This window comes from Pipistrellus hanaki, assembly GCF_964339955.1.
Source record: "Pipistrellus hanaki genome assembly, chromosome: 7".
NCBI classification, from domain to species: Eukaryota; Metazoa; Chordata; class Mammalia; order Chiroptera; family Vespertilionidae; genus Pipistrellus; species Pipistrellus hanaki.
In genome coordinates this window covers 6,416,705-6,433,515 of record NC_140509.1, presented here as the reverse complement: position 1 = coordinate 6,433,515, position 16,811 = coordinate 6,416,705, and the positions used below count along the sequence as shown (strand labels likewise).

General features: G+C 41.2%; 1 protein-coding gene across 11 annotated transcripts in view; it reads left to right on the top strand.

The window, feature by feature from the left end:
- FKBP5 (FKBP prolyl isomerase 5) overlaps positions 1 to 16,811 on the top strand; it is a 127,076-nt gene that overhangs the window by 95,305 nt on the left and 14,960 nt on the right. For all 11 annotated transcript variants that reach the window (XM_084890036.1, XM_084890033.1, XM_084890040.1 and 8 more), the window contains one exon: positions 9,467 to 9,623. In XM_084890036.1, the coding sequence (XP_084746162.1) occupies positions 9,467 to 9,623 (157 nt within the window). The remainder of the gene's footprint in view (positions 1 to 9,466; positions 9,624 to 16,811) is intronic.

Here is a 16,811-nt window from a genome sequence, read left to right as displayed (position 1 = left end):
GGCATACAGGATACGTTCCTGGTGAAATATCTTAATTCCATAGCTTAAAAGAGAGGAATAAGCTGTTTTCAAGGAATGAGAATCAGAAGGACGTCAGAATTGTTGTGTGAGACAGTAAATACTAAAAGACCATGCTTTGAACATTTGTCTAACTATGAGTATTTCAAACTGAGAATTCTATACTCAGCCAAATGATCATTTAAGTATGAGAATAAAATTAATTTTCTGGAATATGCAGACTCATACATTCTTTGAAGATTAAAATCCTATATAATAAAAGCTAATATGCAAATTGTCATCACGCCATCACACCTTATCCGTTCAAACACTCAACACTGGGGAGAGAGAATTGGGGACCATCCAGGCTTTGGCCCAGCAGAGGGACAAGCCGCACACCCCACAGTCCCCGCAGTCCCAGGCACCAGCTGCTGGGCCTGCAGCCCAGGAAAGGGACAAGCCGCCCACCCATGTCCCCTACAGCTTCGGCTGGCCCGAGCGAAGCCCGTCCAGGTCCTGGGTGTTTGCAGCCTGCCAGAGGGAGGGAAGCCCAGGTCCCGGGTGCCTGCAACCAGCTGGGGGAGGGGATCCTGGGTCCTGAGTGTGGGGCAAGGCAGAGCGGTTAGGGGTGATCAGGCAGGCAGGCAAGTGGTTAGGAGCCAGTGGTCCCAGATTAGAGAGGGTGCAGGCTGGGTTGAGAGGACCCCCCTTCCACGCACCAATTTCATGCACCAGGCCTCTAGTACTATAGAATATACTAAAATGTCACAAAAACAATAAAGTCAGGAAGTGAAGACTCAGGCATAAGAAACATTAGTGAGCAAAAAAGGTGAAGTTGGATACATTTATCTTGAAAAATTCCAGAAGTGGTAGAACTTTAATGTTAAAAATAATAATAGTTTAATAGTCTGGAGCTAGGTTCTAGGTCATTTTAACAAAATGTGGCACTGGTGGGAAATAGAGAAGGGAGGCAAAATTGCCTCACAATTTTCTTATTCCAGGAAATATTATTCTGATTGTTAACATTGATAAAAATTATATATACGTTGAAATGATTTGTTTAAATTTAATGGTGGATACTAGTAAGAATAGCATGTAGAACTTACAAATACACTCAGTAGGGAGTAGGGAAGTAGAGAATCAAGAAAAATTGTATAAATCTAGCAAAAGTAATGAAAGAAAAATAACAAAAAATTTATATAGAAAGCCTAAAATAATATGGTAGGAATAAAACAAATCATCAATGATTATAAAAAATAGGGATAGGATTCTCATAAGGTTAAAATGACAATAAGACCTAGCTGTGTACTCTTTGTAAATAAAACACCAAAAACAAAATGGCACCAAAAAATTGAAAATAGAGGAATGGTTTTATGTACCCACGTTGAGACCTGATAAGAGGCTGAGTTTTTTAGTTTGGTTTTTCACATACTTTTCAAGTACCAGTGTCCTGCCAAATTTTGCCCAGTAGAAGAGAGAAAATTCTTGGAACCATTTTTTTCTTTTTAACGTTTTCACAAAATAATGTACTGTGACACTCTGTCTAAAATGGACAGTTTTCTTTCAAATATTTTTTACTTATATAGCTCCTTCTAAAAAAGACATCTTTTAAGTTTTAAGGTAGAGTAAAATGTTAGTAGAAAATAGTCTTTTTTTTTGTTACTAAAACATCCAGCCGTTTACTTTTGATAATATTGAAAGACAAAAGCTCCACATAAGTAAAGAATTTCAATAGCTCTTGGAATTTATTAAAAATAGGAGTACTGACTAATATATCAAAAAGGAGAATTCCTATAAATGAGTAAAAATTACTACCATTTTCCATACTGTTGTTTTCAGATTAATCATTAAATAAATATGTTCTTTCTGGCTCTGAACTGTGTATTGGGCACTGTGATGTACAAAAGAAACATAAGACTTGCCTTTGCCTACTAAGTTTTATTCACAATTTGATAGCTCTCTCTGTGGAGCCATTAAGTAGTTTCCTTTACCAACTTCTTTTTTTTTTCCTCTTTTTTTTTTTATTAAGGTATTATATGTGTACATACCTTACCAATCCCCACCTCTTTACCAACTTCTAAAGTATGTTTTATATGGTGAAATTTACCACTAATTACAGCTAATATTAATTGAGCTTGTCTTTGTGTATCCATATGTAACTGCTCTCACACAGTAAATACCCCAACATATGAATGAATTCCAGGTATTGGGCTAGAAGCTTTATTCAGTACTTAATTGAATCCTCACAACAATTATGAGTTAGCTAATATAATTTCTCCCATGCTATGCATGAAGAAACTGAGTCAGACAATTTAAGTGAACTTGCCCAAAGCCACAGTTGTTAAATGGCAAACTGAGACTGGAACCAGGTCTGATTAAAGTGCTAACTCGGGTAGAATAGTGAGGATTTGTGTTGGTGTAGAATTTATTGCTGAGTATGCTTCCTGTTTAGACTAAGATATATGTCATCTGTATAAATGTTATTTATTCTATTCAAGTAGCCGGCTCCCAAGCCTGCTGTCAGTTAGGATCTGTCCCTCAGTTTCGTAAGCAATCTGACAGTGGTATTTGTTCATCTCAAATAGTTTGCCCTCAAATTGACCACCATGCCTGGTGGGAAGGGAAGTTCCTCTTCTAATCAGTGATTAAATATACTCTCCTGATTTTATAAATCCCTTCTCTGCTTCCTCGTTTACCTTTTCACTGGTTAAGATCCCCCTGTCTCTTGGGTGCTCTTGCTCTATTAGGCAGGAGACACGGGCAGAGAGAAACTCATTTGGCATGAACTAGGCCGCAGAGAAGAAAACCTTGGCAAGTGGCAGTAACCTGCCACAACCTGGTTTTCTCTGGCCAAAGGACCGGTCTTGTCTAGTAGTAATACTATTACAACATTCCCAGTTAGATCCCCAGGACCCAGTAATTGTTCTGGGAATGCGTGCAAAGCTATCAGACACCAACAACTATAATTAGAAAAGGGAAAACAGACACTCACCAGAGCTACGTCTTTAGGCTGGAGCGTTTACAGCACTTTATTTTTAGGTTGTGGAGCCTTTCTCACTTTTGCTTCCTAAAATACAAATTATACAGTTTTTGCATTCCAGTTTTTGTTACTACAGTGTACACACACACACACACACACACACACACACACACACACACACAGTTTAATCCGAGTACAAATTGCTGTCAGCACATTGAGTTCATGTGCCAGCCACATTCAGAACAGGGTGTTCTGTGCTCTTCAAAACAAAATTGCTCCAGGGCAGTCAGAGAACAATAAGTCAGAGCTCCAGCTTAAGTGATGTTTTGCAGCAGACGGGGCTCACTTGATGTGGTTTGCATAGCCAACAACTCGGATTGCATAGCCAACTCGAGTAATTTGATTTGGTTTGACTTTGGGGGTTTGGAGGACCTCCCCCCCACCCACTCCCCTTTAAGTTGCATAGACTTTAAGACAAAAGAAAATGTCCCTTTTTTACTAATGTATTTCTTTCCCTACCAAAGAAGCCCTAAGTAGAAGCATCCTGTATGTATTTTTCTTCTCTTTGGGCATGTCGTAGATCGTTTACTTCCCATAAATTATACTGGTTGGAATTAGCCACAGACCTCCTGAGCCCCAGGGGTTGAGCTCCCAGTGAGTCATGGTGGTTATTATTAAATATTTATTAAGTGAGTATTTGCATTAAGAAATGCAAGGTCAGAAGCAACCTCAGGTCCTCCACAGCCAGAGCTGCCAGAGTAGTCCTTAGTAGCAATTGTTGAGACAACTTAAAAAATAGTAACTGGCTCTGTAGGAGAGGCATGTCTGCCTCTGTCTCCGCGAAGGGAGCCCCCACCGTAGCCATAGGCACACATTGGTGTGGCTGCTGTGGCTCTGAGGTGGTGTGTGAGTGCGGGTCAGCAGTCCTGTAGAACTCGTCACACCCGTGTTCCAAGTTTAGAAGCCAGTTAAGAAACCATAGCCTTTGCTACTTATAGATGTAAAGAATCAATGGGCTATATACTCTCTGAGGCTATAATACCTCCTCTTGTCTAGCATTCCAATAGCATCGTATTAAAGTTGATGGTTTTATATAGAGATACAAACTGGGAGGGGGTGTTCACACACAGATCTCTTTCAGATTTTATGGTACTGTCTGTAGTGCTTGCTCAGGTCCAACCTGGAAGAGTGCGATTTTCCAGAAACAAACATTGGTTCTATCATTTACTAGTAGGCCTTCGCGCTGTATCTCGCACAGTAGGCTGCCTGCTGCTTCTATGGGAACCGGGAGCCGCACTGCTTCCATGGGAGGTGGGCCCACCGTCTCCTCCCTGGGCCTACACTTGGCCATGGAGGCTGCGGGCCAGCTCCCCTGTCCCCCAGCGGCCTTCCGCAACCAGGCGTCGTCAAGTGACGAAACAAGCGTCCTGTCCCAGCTGCCCTGCACCCACTCCTCAGAGTCCCTCCGTCACACAGTGACAAAGCTGGCATTCTGCCAGGCCGCTCAGCTGCCCATTCTCAGTGGCGGCCCCCCAGGACAGGGGGCTCCAGCAAGGCGGAGGGGACTGGGCACCACCATCTTTATGAAAAAGAGTGATGGTTAATTTGCATATTACCCTTTTATTAGATAGGCTTGTCTTAGGCCAGCTGTAATGAATGTGGGATTGTTCATGGGTTTTGTTTTTTTTTTGTTTTCATTTTGCTTTCTTAATTATGGCTTCATTATCATTTGACTTGAACTTTTTTTTTTTTTTTTTTTTTTTTGCTTGTTTGCTTTACTTACCTTTCCCAACATACTTATTAATAGCCAATCTTTTTTCCCTAATATCATGGGATATCACATGTAAGGAGAACTTCTGGAGTTACTTATGTAATTTTAATATCTAATACATGCATCGAGCCCCAAACCAGGCCTGGGACGTGACACACAGGAGTCCTTGCAGTCTCTGCATTTCCTGTTTTGAAAACACATTTAAACTTGATCAACCAAAAACCACAATGAATGTACTGATAGTTTCCTCCCCCACAAATGTACTCTCCTTTAGGGAGGAAGATACTTCTAACAATAAACCTCAGACAGAAAGATTTGTCAGCTCAGTTGTGAGCTACTAAGGTAATCTCAATGCTTGAGGAATCCCACAGTACGTGGGCTGAACCTCACTTTGCTCACTCAGCAGATCTGTCAGGAAAAGTGTCGTCGCATTATTCTAAATTCAACTTCTTGGGCAGATTTAAAAATAACACAAACTGCCGGGACCGGTTTGGCTCAGTGGATAGAGCGTCGGCCTGTGGACTGAAAGGTCCTGGGTTCGATTCCGGGCAAGGGCATGTACCTTGGTTGTGGACACATCCCCAGTAGGGGGTGTGCAAGAGGCAGCTGATCGATGACTCTCTCTCATTGATGTTTCTAACTCTCTATCCCTCTCTCTTCCTCTCTGTGAAAAATCAATAAAAATATATTTAAAAAAAAAAATAACACAAACTTTTCAGAACCCTCAACTTTAGAAACAGCATTTACTCTAGTAAAAATATCTAAACTTATAGTATATGTATATATTTGAAAATAATAAAGTTGAATTTATCTTGCAGATATTTTCCAACTCAAAAAAACTTTCAATGTGTTGCAAGTTGATTACGTTTTATCTAGAGCATTCCAAAAATGAGTGGAATAGAATTATCAGCAATTATGAGTATGGGACAAAGAGCAAAATTCCTATATGCCAGCTGTACCCTGAGTGTCAGGTCTTTTCTAGTTTGGTCAAGCTTTGACTCCATCCTAAGTCTGCAATGGGAACAAATCAGGATGGTATTAATCCTAGTGAATTAGAAAGGCATAATTGTGAGACATTGTGGCTCCTCGTGTCTATGGAACTGTTGTCTTCAGGGTTTCTCTCATTTCTCAGGCCCAGGCTAAAAGTAACTGATAATTACTTTGAAACTGATTTGTGGCCTATATTGACAGTTATATTACTGGGTCACAGAATCATAGAATTTTAGAGCTTCATAGGACCTTGGAAGTCATGTAGTTCAAAAGTAGAGTAAGTTGGAATTAAATTTGTATTTGGAAAATAATTGTCTCATGAAATGACTATAACAGAATGAGTGATTTTTTTTTAAGTCTCTAAAGCAAGTTATTGATAGACAACAGAGCAACCAGTAAAAAAAAAAAAAAAAGTGAGCATTTTAGGAAATCGTTACATTTTAATCTAGGCCATTAGATTACAGAAGTAGGAATAAACAATTTTCTTATGAAAGACAAAATATATTGTTGTGCAATGATACAAACAGTCGATTTTTTCTTACTGAGTCTAAGATCTAAATGGTAAGGAATGAATAACCCGGTTTAAAAAATATAAGCTAAAAGTTTGATAGAATTACTTATCCTAATGGAGGAAAAATCTAATCAAGAAAAAAATATGCATTTTTCTTATTTTGTCCTGAAAAATCATAAAAGCAAAAGCCCCTTGACCAATATGAAATTACCCTCAAAACGAGCTGAGTGAGTGGAGTGGAGAATTGGGCACCAAGAAATTGACCTCTTCACCTTAACATTTTAAAGGCAATGGTTAAGTAATTTGGTTTGTGATGGTATAGTAGAGTACTTATTGATTGTCACACTTTACATTTATTTCTACACCAAGAAATATGGCTATGTTAGTTGTTAATGATGTTGCCATTGGATTTTCCATTTTTATTCAAATACTAGTGGCCCAGTGCACGGATTCATGTTCCAATGGGGGTCCCACAGCCTGGCCTGCAGACATCCCCCAAGGGATCCCAGATTGCAAGAGGGCACGGGCAAGCTGAGGGATCCCACTGGTGCACGATCAGGGCCAGGAAAGTACCGTGGGAGGTTGGCCCGCCAGGGAGGGTCTGCTGGAGGACTCCAGGGCATGTCCAGCCTATCTCACCCAGTCCCCATTGGCTGGACCCCAGTAGCAAGCTAACATACTGATCAGAGCATCTGCCCCCTGGTGGTCAGTGTGCATCATAGCTACTGATTGGTCTCTTAGGCTTTTATATATATAGATAGATCTGTAATAATAAAAGTGTAATATGCAAATTGACCGAACAGCAGAACAACTGCCCAGATGACCTTCCAGACAGCCACACTAAGGCAGGTACAATGTGATTAGTCAGGTTGCCCTGCCATCACTCTGTAGAAGGAGGCTCAGGCCACCCACTGCAGAGCGATTAAAAGGGGGGCGTGGGGTTCCTCCACGGTTTATTGTCCCAAAGAGGGAGGCCCAGACTACTGGCCAGCGGGTCAATCAATGGGGGTATAGGGGCTTCACCATCACCCCAAAGAGGGAGGCCCAGGCCACCCTCTGCACTGCAATCTATCACAGAGCCCTGGCCAGGTGGGCGGGGCCTCCTGCTGGGCGATTGATAACGGAGCCCTGCAATTGATTGCCCCAAAGAGGGAGGCCTAGGCTTCCAGACCAGTGGTGCTGTGGCGGGTGGGTGGGGCAATCGATCTGGGGCCCTGAGATTGATTGTCCCACAGAGGGAGGTCCAGGCCACCAGCCAGTGACACTGTGGTAGATGTGTGGGGCTGGTCAGCGATCACCCCACAGAGGGAGGCCCAGGTCAGCCAAGCGATCACACCCCACAGATGGCAAGCAATGGCAGTGGCAGAGGTGGGGCCAGCTGCTGGCAGCCGGGGGAAGGAAAGTTCCAATAGGCCCTGATCTCCAGCCAGGCCTAGGGACCCTACCTACCTGAAGGGTCCTGGATTTTAAGAGGTTGCAGGTCAGAGTGAGGGACACCTGTTCCCCCCGACCCCCGTGCACGAATTTCATGCACCTTCACAATATAGATATTTGTGAATGAGATTAAAACCCTTAAAGGAAAAGAGGAGCTTCTATATTCAGTAACCTTTGTATGTCAATGAAAATGGTCATTCAGTTGTTTTTCATCCTAGCATCCAAAGCCAAAGTACAGTTCTAAATGTTTAAGCCATTACATATTTGATACTAAATTGGTGGCATTTTGATAATTATCTATTCATTAACATAATATTTCTTGATCCTCTAAGGCAGTGGTTCTCAACCTTCCTAATGCCGTGACTTTTTTTTTTTTTTTTTTAATATTTTATTGATTTTTCTTACAGAGAGGAAGGGAGGGAGATAGAGAGCTGGAAACATTGATGAGAAACATCAACTAGCTGCCTCTTGCACACCCCCTACTGGGGATGTGCCCGCAACCAATGTATATGCCCTTGACCGGAATTGAACCTGGGACCTTTCAGTCCGCAGACCGACGCTAAACCGCTGAGCCAAACCGGTTTCAGCTGCCGCGACTCTTTAATACTGTTTCTCATATGCGGAGAAAAAGGAACACTCGTGCACTGCTGGTGGGAATGTAGACTGGTGCAGCCACTGTGGAGAACAGTATGGAGTTTCCTCAAAAAACTGAAAATGGAATTCCCATTTGACCCAGTAATCCCACACTGGAAACACCAATCAGAAAGGATATATGCACCCCTATGTTCATAGCAGCACAATTTACAATAGCTAAGATTTGGAAACAGCCTGGGTGCCCATCAGCAGATGACTGATCAGAAAACTATAGTACATCTACACAATGGAATACTATGCTGCCATAAAAAAGAAGGAATTCTTACCATTTGCAGCAACCTAGATGGAATTGGAGAACATCATGCTAAGTGAAATAAACCAGTCAATGAAAGAAAAATACCACATGATCTCATTTATGGATAGTAAAGAAAATTATAAACTGTTGAACGAAAAGATAGATACAGAGACAGTAAAACATCAAACAGAATGTCAAATTACGGCGGGAAGGTTAGGGAGAGGTGGGGGAGATAAGAGATCAACCGAAGGACTTGTATGCATGCATATAAGCATAACCAATGGACGCACAACTCGGGGAGGGGGGGGGGTGAAGGCATGTATGGGAGTGGGGTGGAGGGCGGGCAATGGTAAGATATGTACTCATATAATACCTTAATAAAAAATGGAGAAAAAATAATACAGTTCCTCATTTTGTGGAGACCCCCAACCATAAAATTATTTTCGTTGCTACTTTATAACTGTAATGAATGAATCGTAATCTAAATATCTGTGTTTCCAATGATCTTAGGCTTGAGAACCACTGCTGTTCTCAATTTTATGGTTGGGAATCACCACAACGTGAGGAACTGTATTAAAGAGTCATGGCATTAGGAAGGTTGAGAACCACTGCTCTAAGGAAACCTCTGCCATTTAGTAGGTTTCAATTAAACCTATTTTCCACACTTTTATTATTCACTAAGCTATCATATTGATTAGTTATCAGTAATTCAAAGTTTAATCTTAAAACAGGAAGAAACATGATTGCTCTTAAATTTCAGACTGGGTAGACTAAGCTTCCACACACATACCATTATGTCTCTAGATGAAGTGAGAAGGGGAAGCATTTATCACTTCCCTAAGTTTGCCAGTCCTGAGGAGCAGCTTGGTTGACTGCCTGTTTTCTTTCCCTCAGTCCACCTGGAAGGCCGCTGTGGTGAAAGAATTTTTGATTGCAGAGATGTGGTTTTCATTGTTGGCGAAGGAGAAGACCACGACATTCCAATCGGAATTGACAAAGCCCTGGAGAAAATGCAGCGGGAAGAACAATGTATTTTATGTCTTGGACCACGGTAAGCAGCATACCAGTTCAGTACACAGTGACATTGTCTAAAGAACAGGGGTATGCTTGCCTTTCGGTCAACATTTGATATTTTCAGTGAAGTTAATGCTAACAGAAACAGTTAAATCAAGTTATAGTTAGCAATGGAGTGAATTACTGGGCCTTACATAACAAAGGTTTATGGACCTCTTTACTTGATTGATGTGTGTTCATAGGACTGACAGACAAGTTTTGCTTTTTGTCTATTTGTTTTGCCTGCCATATTGCCAAGACAGGAAGCTATTGGGACTTCTCATGTGATCTTCTTGCCCCATGTTCCCTTTTCTCCAAATGAGTCAGTAAAACATGGTGGGTTGGAAGTAGAAGAAGCATTTGGATGACTTATTACCACTTGAATTTGTGCCCCCTGTTCTTACACAGAGTCCCTGAGAAAAGCAAGTGCTCTTCCTGGACCTAAAGGCAGCAGAGATGACTCATTTTTGCCTAAATTTTTCCCATAATAAGGATACCCATTAGCACTTCCAAGCTTAGAATTATCAGACACTAACAGTCTCTCTTGTGAAAACATGTTTGGTGTTATTTTTAGATCTAAAATTATACCATGGACCCAACCCTTCTATCTTGAGAAATGGGCCCTTGAGAGAAACCAGGGTATTTTGATTCTGTTTGCCTGTAAGTGCATCTGCTTATCTCATGTCTACTCCCTCTCTGGCTCTTTGGGTTTCAATCAGTAGGATTTTGAGAAATTAAGAATCTTGATGAAATGGACTTACCAATAGGTAATATTGCGCCTGTTGTATAATCACTTGCCTTTGTGCAGCCTCAGTAGTCATCAGTGGCATATTTACCTTTGCCCTAATACTTGGGCCATGATCCTGTTTCTCCAGTGATGCTTTAACCATGCCATACTCACCTGAAAACCCTTCCAAAATGCTCACCACCTTGGACCTTGAACCTTGTTACAGCCTTCACTGGAGGCACCTTTTATTTAATACCTTCTTTTCCTCTGTCATATTCCTTTCTCCACTAATGGATTCCCACTTCAGTGTCTCTTATTAATATTTACTTCATATTTGTAGTTCACCCTCAGGTGAACCTATTTCTCCTTCTATAATGATTTTTTTTTAAATCAAGCAATGCATAGAAAAGGCTTTCTCCTCCATATCTAAATAATATCTAATGGTTTTTAATCTGGCATTCTAAAATTACAGTAATTCAAGATTTCTATAAAGAGAGTGGTATTTATGTCCCGTGTATCTTTTCAGGTTTCAGTTCCTTGAGGATAAGTTCTTTATACACTGTGAGCATATGATATTCTTTGAATCCTTTTGTTAGTAGAGGCAGATGTCTCAAGTTTAATGGCAGAGAGAAACAAATTATCCTTATGTTTATTAATGAAAATAGTTTCTTGCAAGTTTAAATTTTTGTTGTATCATTAGTAAGCTCTGTGTACTTCTGAAAGTCACTTAATTCTCCTCAGCCTTAGTTTCCCCTTCTGTAAAGTGGGAGAGATGGAATCTCATAAAATTGTGGAGAACTAAATTAGATAATGCATGTAAAGAACTTAGCAAAGTGCCTGACACATATAAACCCCTCAAAAGGAATATGTTCTATCTCTCTTCAAGATGTCAGTTAGTATGCTGAGTTACGTAAAGGCCTGCTGTGCAAAAGGAGATGTTCACACGTGCACTGTGGGGCATTATCCCCGTGTGTAGAAAGGCCTGGGCAGCACTGCACCTGAGCGTTGTAAATGTGGCTTTTGCAAACGCACGCTCTGTGTTACTTCCTGTCACCTATAGTCCCTTCTCTAAAGATTTCCAGGGCATACCTCCTCCTCCACTCTGGTGGACTATTTGACGGGATGTTTTCATAAGAAGTTTATAAAACACTTCCAAAGAACCTATTTTTTCTCTTCTCATTAGGACAGTATCTTGTTTTAAATACTGTGAGTGATCGCCTTTTCATTTTAGTTTAAGGGTGGCTAGTTTTAATGTTTTCCTTATATTTCTGTCCTGCACCAACCCCAAACAGAAACAAGGCAGTCTGGGTCAAAAACGAAACCATTTTCTGGGAACATACAGAGTCTGAATTTAAAAACTGGCTCTACACTCCTCTTTATGTAACTCTCAGAAAGCACTTCTATCTGAGCCTCAGTTTTCTTGCCTATAAAAAGGCTGCAATTGGTAAGAACTTATGGCATAAGTGCTTGTATATACATAAAGACTAATGGTCATTAATAGTCATTATTTGTATCTCTATAGGCAACTATTCTAGAACATTGTCATCAACATTGTGTTACTTTATTGCTAACTTAATTATATTTTAAAACTATAGTTAAAGACTGCAAATTAATACCTGTTTATTTGTATACTAGAGGCCCAGTGCACTAAATTCATGCATGGTGTGGGGAGGGGGTCTCTTCAGCCCAGCCTGCACCCTCTCCAATTCAGGACCCCTTGGGGGATGTCTGATCCCCAGGATCAGGCCTTAACTGGCAATCAGACACCCTCCTACAATCTGGGACCACTGGCTCCTGACTGCCTGGTTGCCCCCAACTGCCCCCTCCCTCGCCGCCAGCCTGGTCGCCCCTCATTGCTCCCATTCCTGCTGGCCTGGTCAGCCCCAACTGTCCCCTTTGCTGGCTTGGTCATCCCATGCAGCCTGCTGCTCAGTCATTTGGTCATCCCTCACTAACCCTCCTGCCAACCCGGCCACCCAGTGCAGCCTGTACGTTTGACTGCTCAGTTGTTCGGTTGCAACCGTCACTTAGGCTTTTTATATATAGATTTATGTACTTGTAAGTGCATGTGGGAGCAAATACATATAAAGGTGTATCAAGAAGTACTACAAGTTACTACATGAATAATATAGAAAAGGAATAAAATTAGAATTTGGATATTTAAAAATATATATTATGAATGCCCCCCTGGGTAGCATTTTGTGTGTATCTCAGAGATTCTGACATATACTGTTTCCTTTGTCATTCTTTTTTCTTTCTCTCTTTTTTTTTTTTTTTTATCATTTTGTAGTTGTTCTATTTTATTCTTTTTATTCTAAGAATGTAATTTTACTTAGAGAATGACAGCTGGTCAAATTTATACTTAAGACATTTATCCATACTTAACCAGAGAGGCTGTAGAAGCGACTGCACCGATCAGCTATTCTAAATCCTTTCACATTAAATATGAACACTTTCTCATTATTACTCAAGTCACATCTCATTTATCTTTCTCCTTAGAACTGCATAGGCTTATTTTAAATAGTTTTAAAAACTGCTATAAACTACAAAGTTCGTTAAGAGCAGAGGTACTCTGGTTAATTCTCAAAATGGTGTGGCCAAAGGTAAAGCAAGTATTATTAAGTATGAATGCAACCCTTAGCAACACAAATTGAACCCTTTTTTTCCCAATAAAAAAGCTAGTTCAATATACGGTCTCATTCTATAAAGATATATCACTTCCAAGTCACAGTGAAAGAAACTTGAATAATTTACCAAATTTTTCTACTATGTGCCTTGGAGATACCTCACTAAAAACTGGTATTGGACACAACAAAATGACTGCAGAATGTAATATTGTAGTGACAGTACTGAGATTGATTGCTACAAACTCTTTGAGTATTAAATGATTAGTACATCTTAATTATATAGAACATTGGTCCAATAACAAAATAGAGAACAGCAGCTAGGAATTTATCTCATTCAATGTTGAAACAAACTTATATATTCTTTGCATCGTTTTCTGCAGATAAGTCCCATTTTTATATTGAAATTTGATGACAATTAAATTCAGGTATTTTTCCAAGCTATTGCATGAATAGGATGCTGAAGGCCATCACTATACAGCATACTGCAACATAAGGACTCTTCCATTCACCAATTCTGGCACACTTCCAAAATATGCCCAACAGTCCAGTTTTGTTTGTTTTTTTTTTTGTTTGTTTGTTTGTTTGTTTATATTGATTTTTTTACAGAGAGGAAGGGAGAGAGATAGAGAGCTAGAAACGTCGATGAGAGAGAAACATCGATCAGCTGCCTCTTGCACACCCCCCACCAGGGATGTGCCCGCAACCAAGGCACATGCCCTTGACCGGAATCGAACCCGGGACCTTTCAGTCCGCAGACCGATGCTCTACCACTGAGCCAAACCGGTTTCGGCCCAACAGTCCAGTTTTATTTCTATCCAGGAGGCTGGATGCCAAGGATCGGATATAAGCACAGGTACATATAAGCAGCAAGATTACAGTCAACAGACTCTGAAAATTGAAAATGGCAGACATAGCCGAAACTGGTTTGGCTCAGTGGTAGAGCGTCGGTCTGTGGACTGAAAGGTCCCAGGTTCAATTCTGGTCAGGGGCATGTACATTGGTTGTGGGCACATCCCCGGTAGGGGGTGTATAAGAGGCAGCTGGTCGATGTTTCTCTCTCGTTGACATTTCTAGCTCTCTTATCTCTCTCCCTTCCTCTCTGTAAAAAATCAATAAAAAATATTTTTGTTAAAAAATTAAAAAAGAAAATGGCAGACATAGTGAGGCCAGTGGAGCCCCAGCCACATCACCCTTCCTTTGTCATTCTTTTCTACAAATTTTATATTTATTTGAAGTACCCCTGCATCAACAGTTTTTTTGTTTTTGTTTTTTTCTTAGCATATATTTTATTGACTTTTTACAGAGAGGAAGAGTGAGGGATAGGGAGTTAGAAACATCAATCAGCTGCCTCTTGCACACCCCCTACTGGGATGTTCCCGCAACCAAGGTACATGCCCTGACCGGAATCGAACCTGGGACCTTTTAGTCCACAGGCCAGCGCTCTATCTACTGAGCCAAACCAGTTTTGGCAACAGTTTTTTTAAGATTAAGATTTTAACATCTTTAGCCAGGAAGACTTTTTCCTTCTGACTTTTAAAAAATGTGTTTTTACTGAATTGTGATCCAAGAATATTATATTTATTATTTATTTTTATTTATTTGGGATTTATTAAAGTTTGCTTTGTGGTCTTTCCAATTCACCAAATAGAAGTATATTTTTTCCAGTTTTATTGAAAAATAATTGGCATACAGCAAATTTAAGGCATACGGCATGATGGTTTGAATTACATATATTGTGAAATACGTTCTGCTAAATTCCATCTTCTCATATAGATACAATAAAAGAAAAAGAAAGAAAAAAGAACAAACCCATTAATAACATTCCTTCTGTTACTGTAGCACAGCTTGTCTCTTGGTTAAGTCCCAGGATCCCACTTGTGGTGTCTGTCTTCAGTGAGATGTGTTTCTGTGCCTGGGGTCCTAGCCTGTCAGGACCGTGTAGCGTCAGACAGACAGCCTTCTGTGTAACATGGCAGCCCAGCTAGATGCTCCTCCCAGGACACTGCTCCACACACATCGCCACAGAATCTCTTCATCTGAACCCAGGAGAGGTTATAGGAATAATGCCCTTCCCCAGTCTTCCTTAATCCCACTGATAAAAAAAAAACAAAAACAGGACCATTTGGTGTCTCCCTTGACCCTATCTCCACCCCGCCCACCCCCGGCCAGGAGACCTCTATTTGTGAGTTCCACTGAGGCAGCTTTTCTCATCCTCAGCACTACTGGCATCTCGGGCTGGAAGTTTCTTGGTTGTGGGGCTGACATGTGCGTCGTAGTAGGATGTTCAGCAGTTTCCCTGGCCTATACCCACTAGATGCCAACAGCCCCTTCCTCTGTGTGATAAACCCATCTTCAGATATTGCCAAATATCCCTGGGATGGGAGGAGTAAACCCATCCCCATTGAGAACCAGTGGTTTGAGGCACATGCAGGTCATCTGTTGTATTTGTACCTGTTAGCACAGGGCTCCAGATATAACATGCTGTCGGTAAACACGCTCAGCAAGGACTCTCCCCCAGCCCGGTTCCCGCAGTTACGGAATGTTCTTTTTTTACCAGATGGCAGGAACAGAATAGCAGATACATAGGTCTAGGAGCTCGGGTAGAGCATAGGTCTAGGAGCTCACCACCTCCTATAATTGGCCACTAGCAATTACGTCCTCTTATTTCTTTGCTGAAGATGCCCTTTGCCCTGCTATTATGATCACCACACCCCATTCCTACCAGCTCTCATGGCCTTGCTCTGGCTCCAGCTTCCATGTACTGTGTTGTAACAGTGGAGGTGAGTGAGTAATCATTTTCTTCCGGGAAAATTCAGGCAAGGGGTAAAGAGAGTAATGCAAGCAGCAGGATCTGTATATTCTCACTCTGATTCTTTTGCCCCAGAGAAAATTCATTGGCATCGACCTGGCTTGGCATCTTTCAGCCCATAGCCTGAAAGTTTGGGTTCACTAAGGTTTTCACAATGTCCTTCCATATATTAAAGAGTAGTCTGGCTTGAAATACTGGTAGATGAGAACAGAATATATTCCAGTGCGTGCTTTCTTAATACGCTGGGTGTTGTTCAAAACGCTGGGAAACCATTGAACCAAACAGACGAAGCTCCGTCAGCACTTCATTCTGGTAGACGTGTCCTCCCTGAACACCTTGTATTTATTAAGATTCTACGTTGATCTGAAAATCAAATTTCTATGTCTGTAGTGATTTTGTCCAGTAAGATTTTGGCTAAAAGTTGTAGCATTTAGTGTACGAGCCACAGAGCTGTAAGAATATTGCTTTCTCTTTTTTTCTTTTTTTCCCAAATATATTTTCATTGATTTTTAGAGAGGGAGAAAGAGAAACATCAATTGTTTGCCTCCTGTATGCACCCGCACTGGGAATCAAACCTGCAACATAGGACGTGCCCTTATTGGGAATCCAACCTGCAACCCCTCAGTGTACGGGAAAACGTTCAACCAACTGAGCCACACCAGCCAGGGGGAAAGTATGTCTTTATGAGGGTTAGAACTTGCTAAGGTTGTTCTTTTTGGTTATATATTTGTTATGTCACTTGTATTTGTTAGTATGCTCTTTAAAACTATTGAATACTGTGAAAATGCATTTTTCCCCCTGCTGTGTGAGCCTTTCCTCCCATTCATCTGACTGGAAGTGGTGCTATTGGACGGAGACAGCACTTCAGCTGAAAGCTTCTTAAGCCTCTAATGCACAGCGCTGTGGCCCAGCACTGTGACAACAGTGCCGTCTTCCCACCCTCCTGCTGATGAGGCCTCGGGGAGGGTCCTAGTAGCTAAATGAAGGCTGTTTCATCAAAAGAACTCGATAAAAAATCAAGCA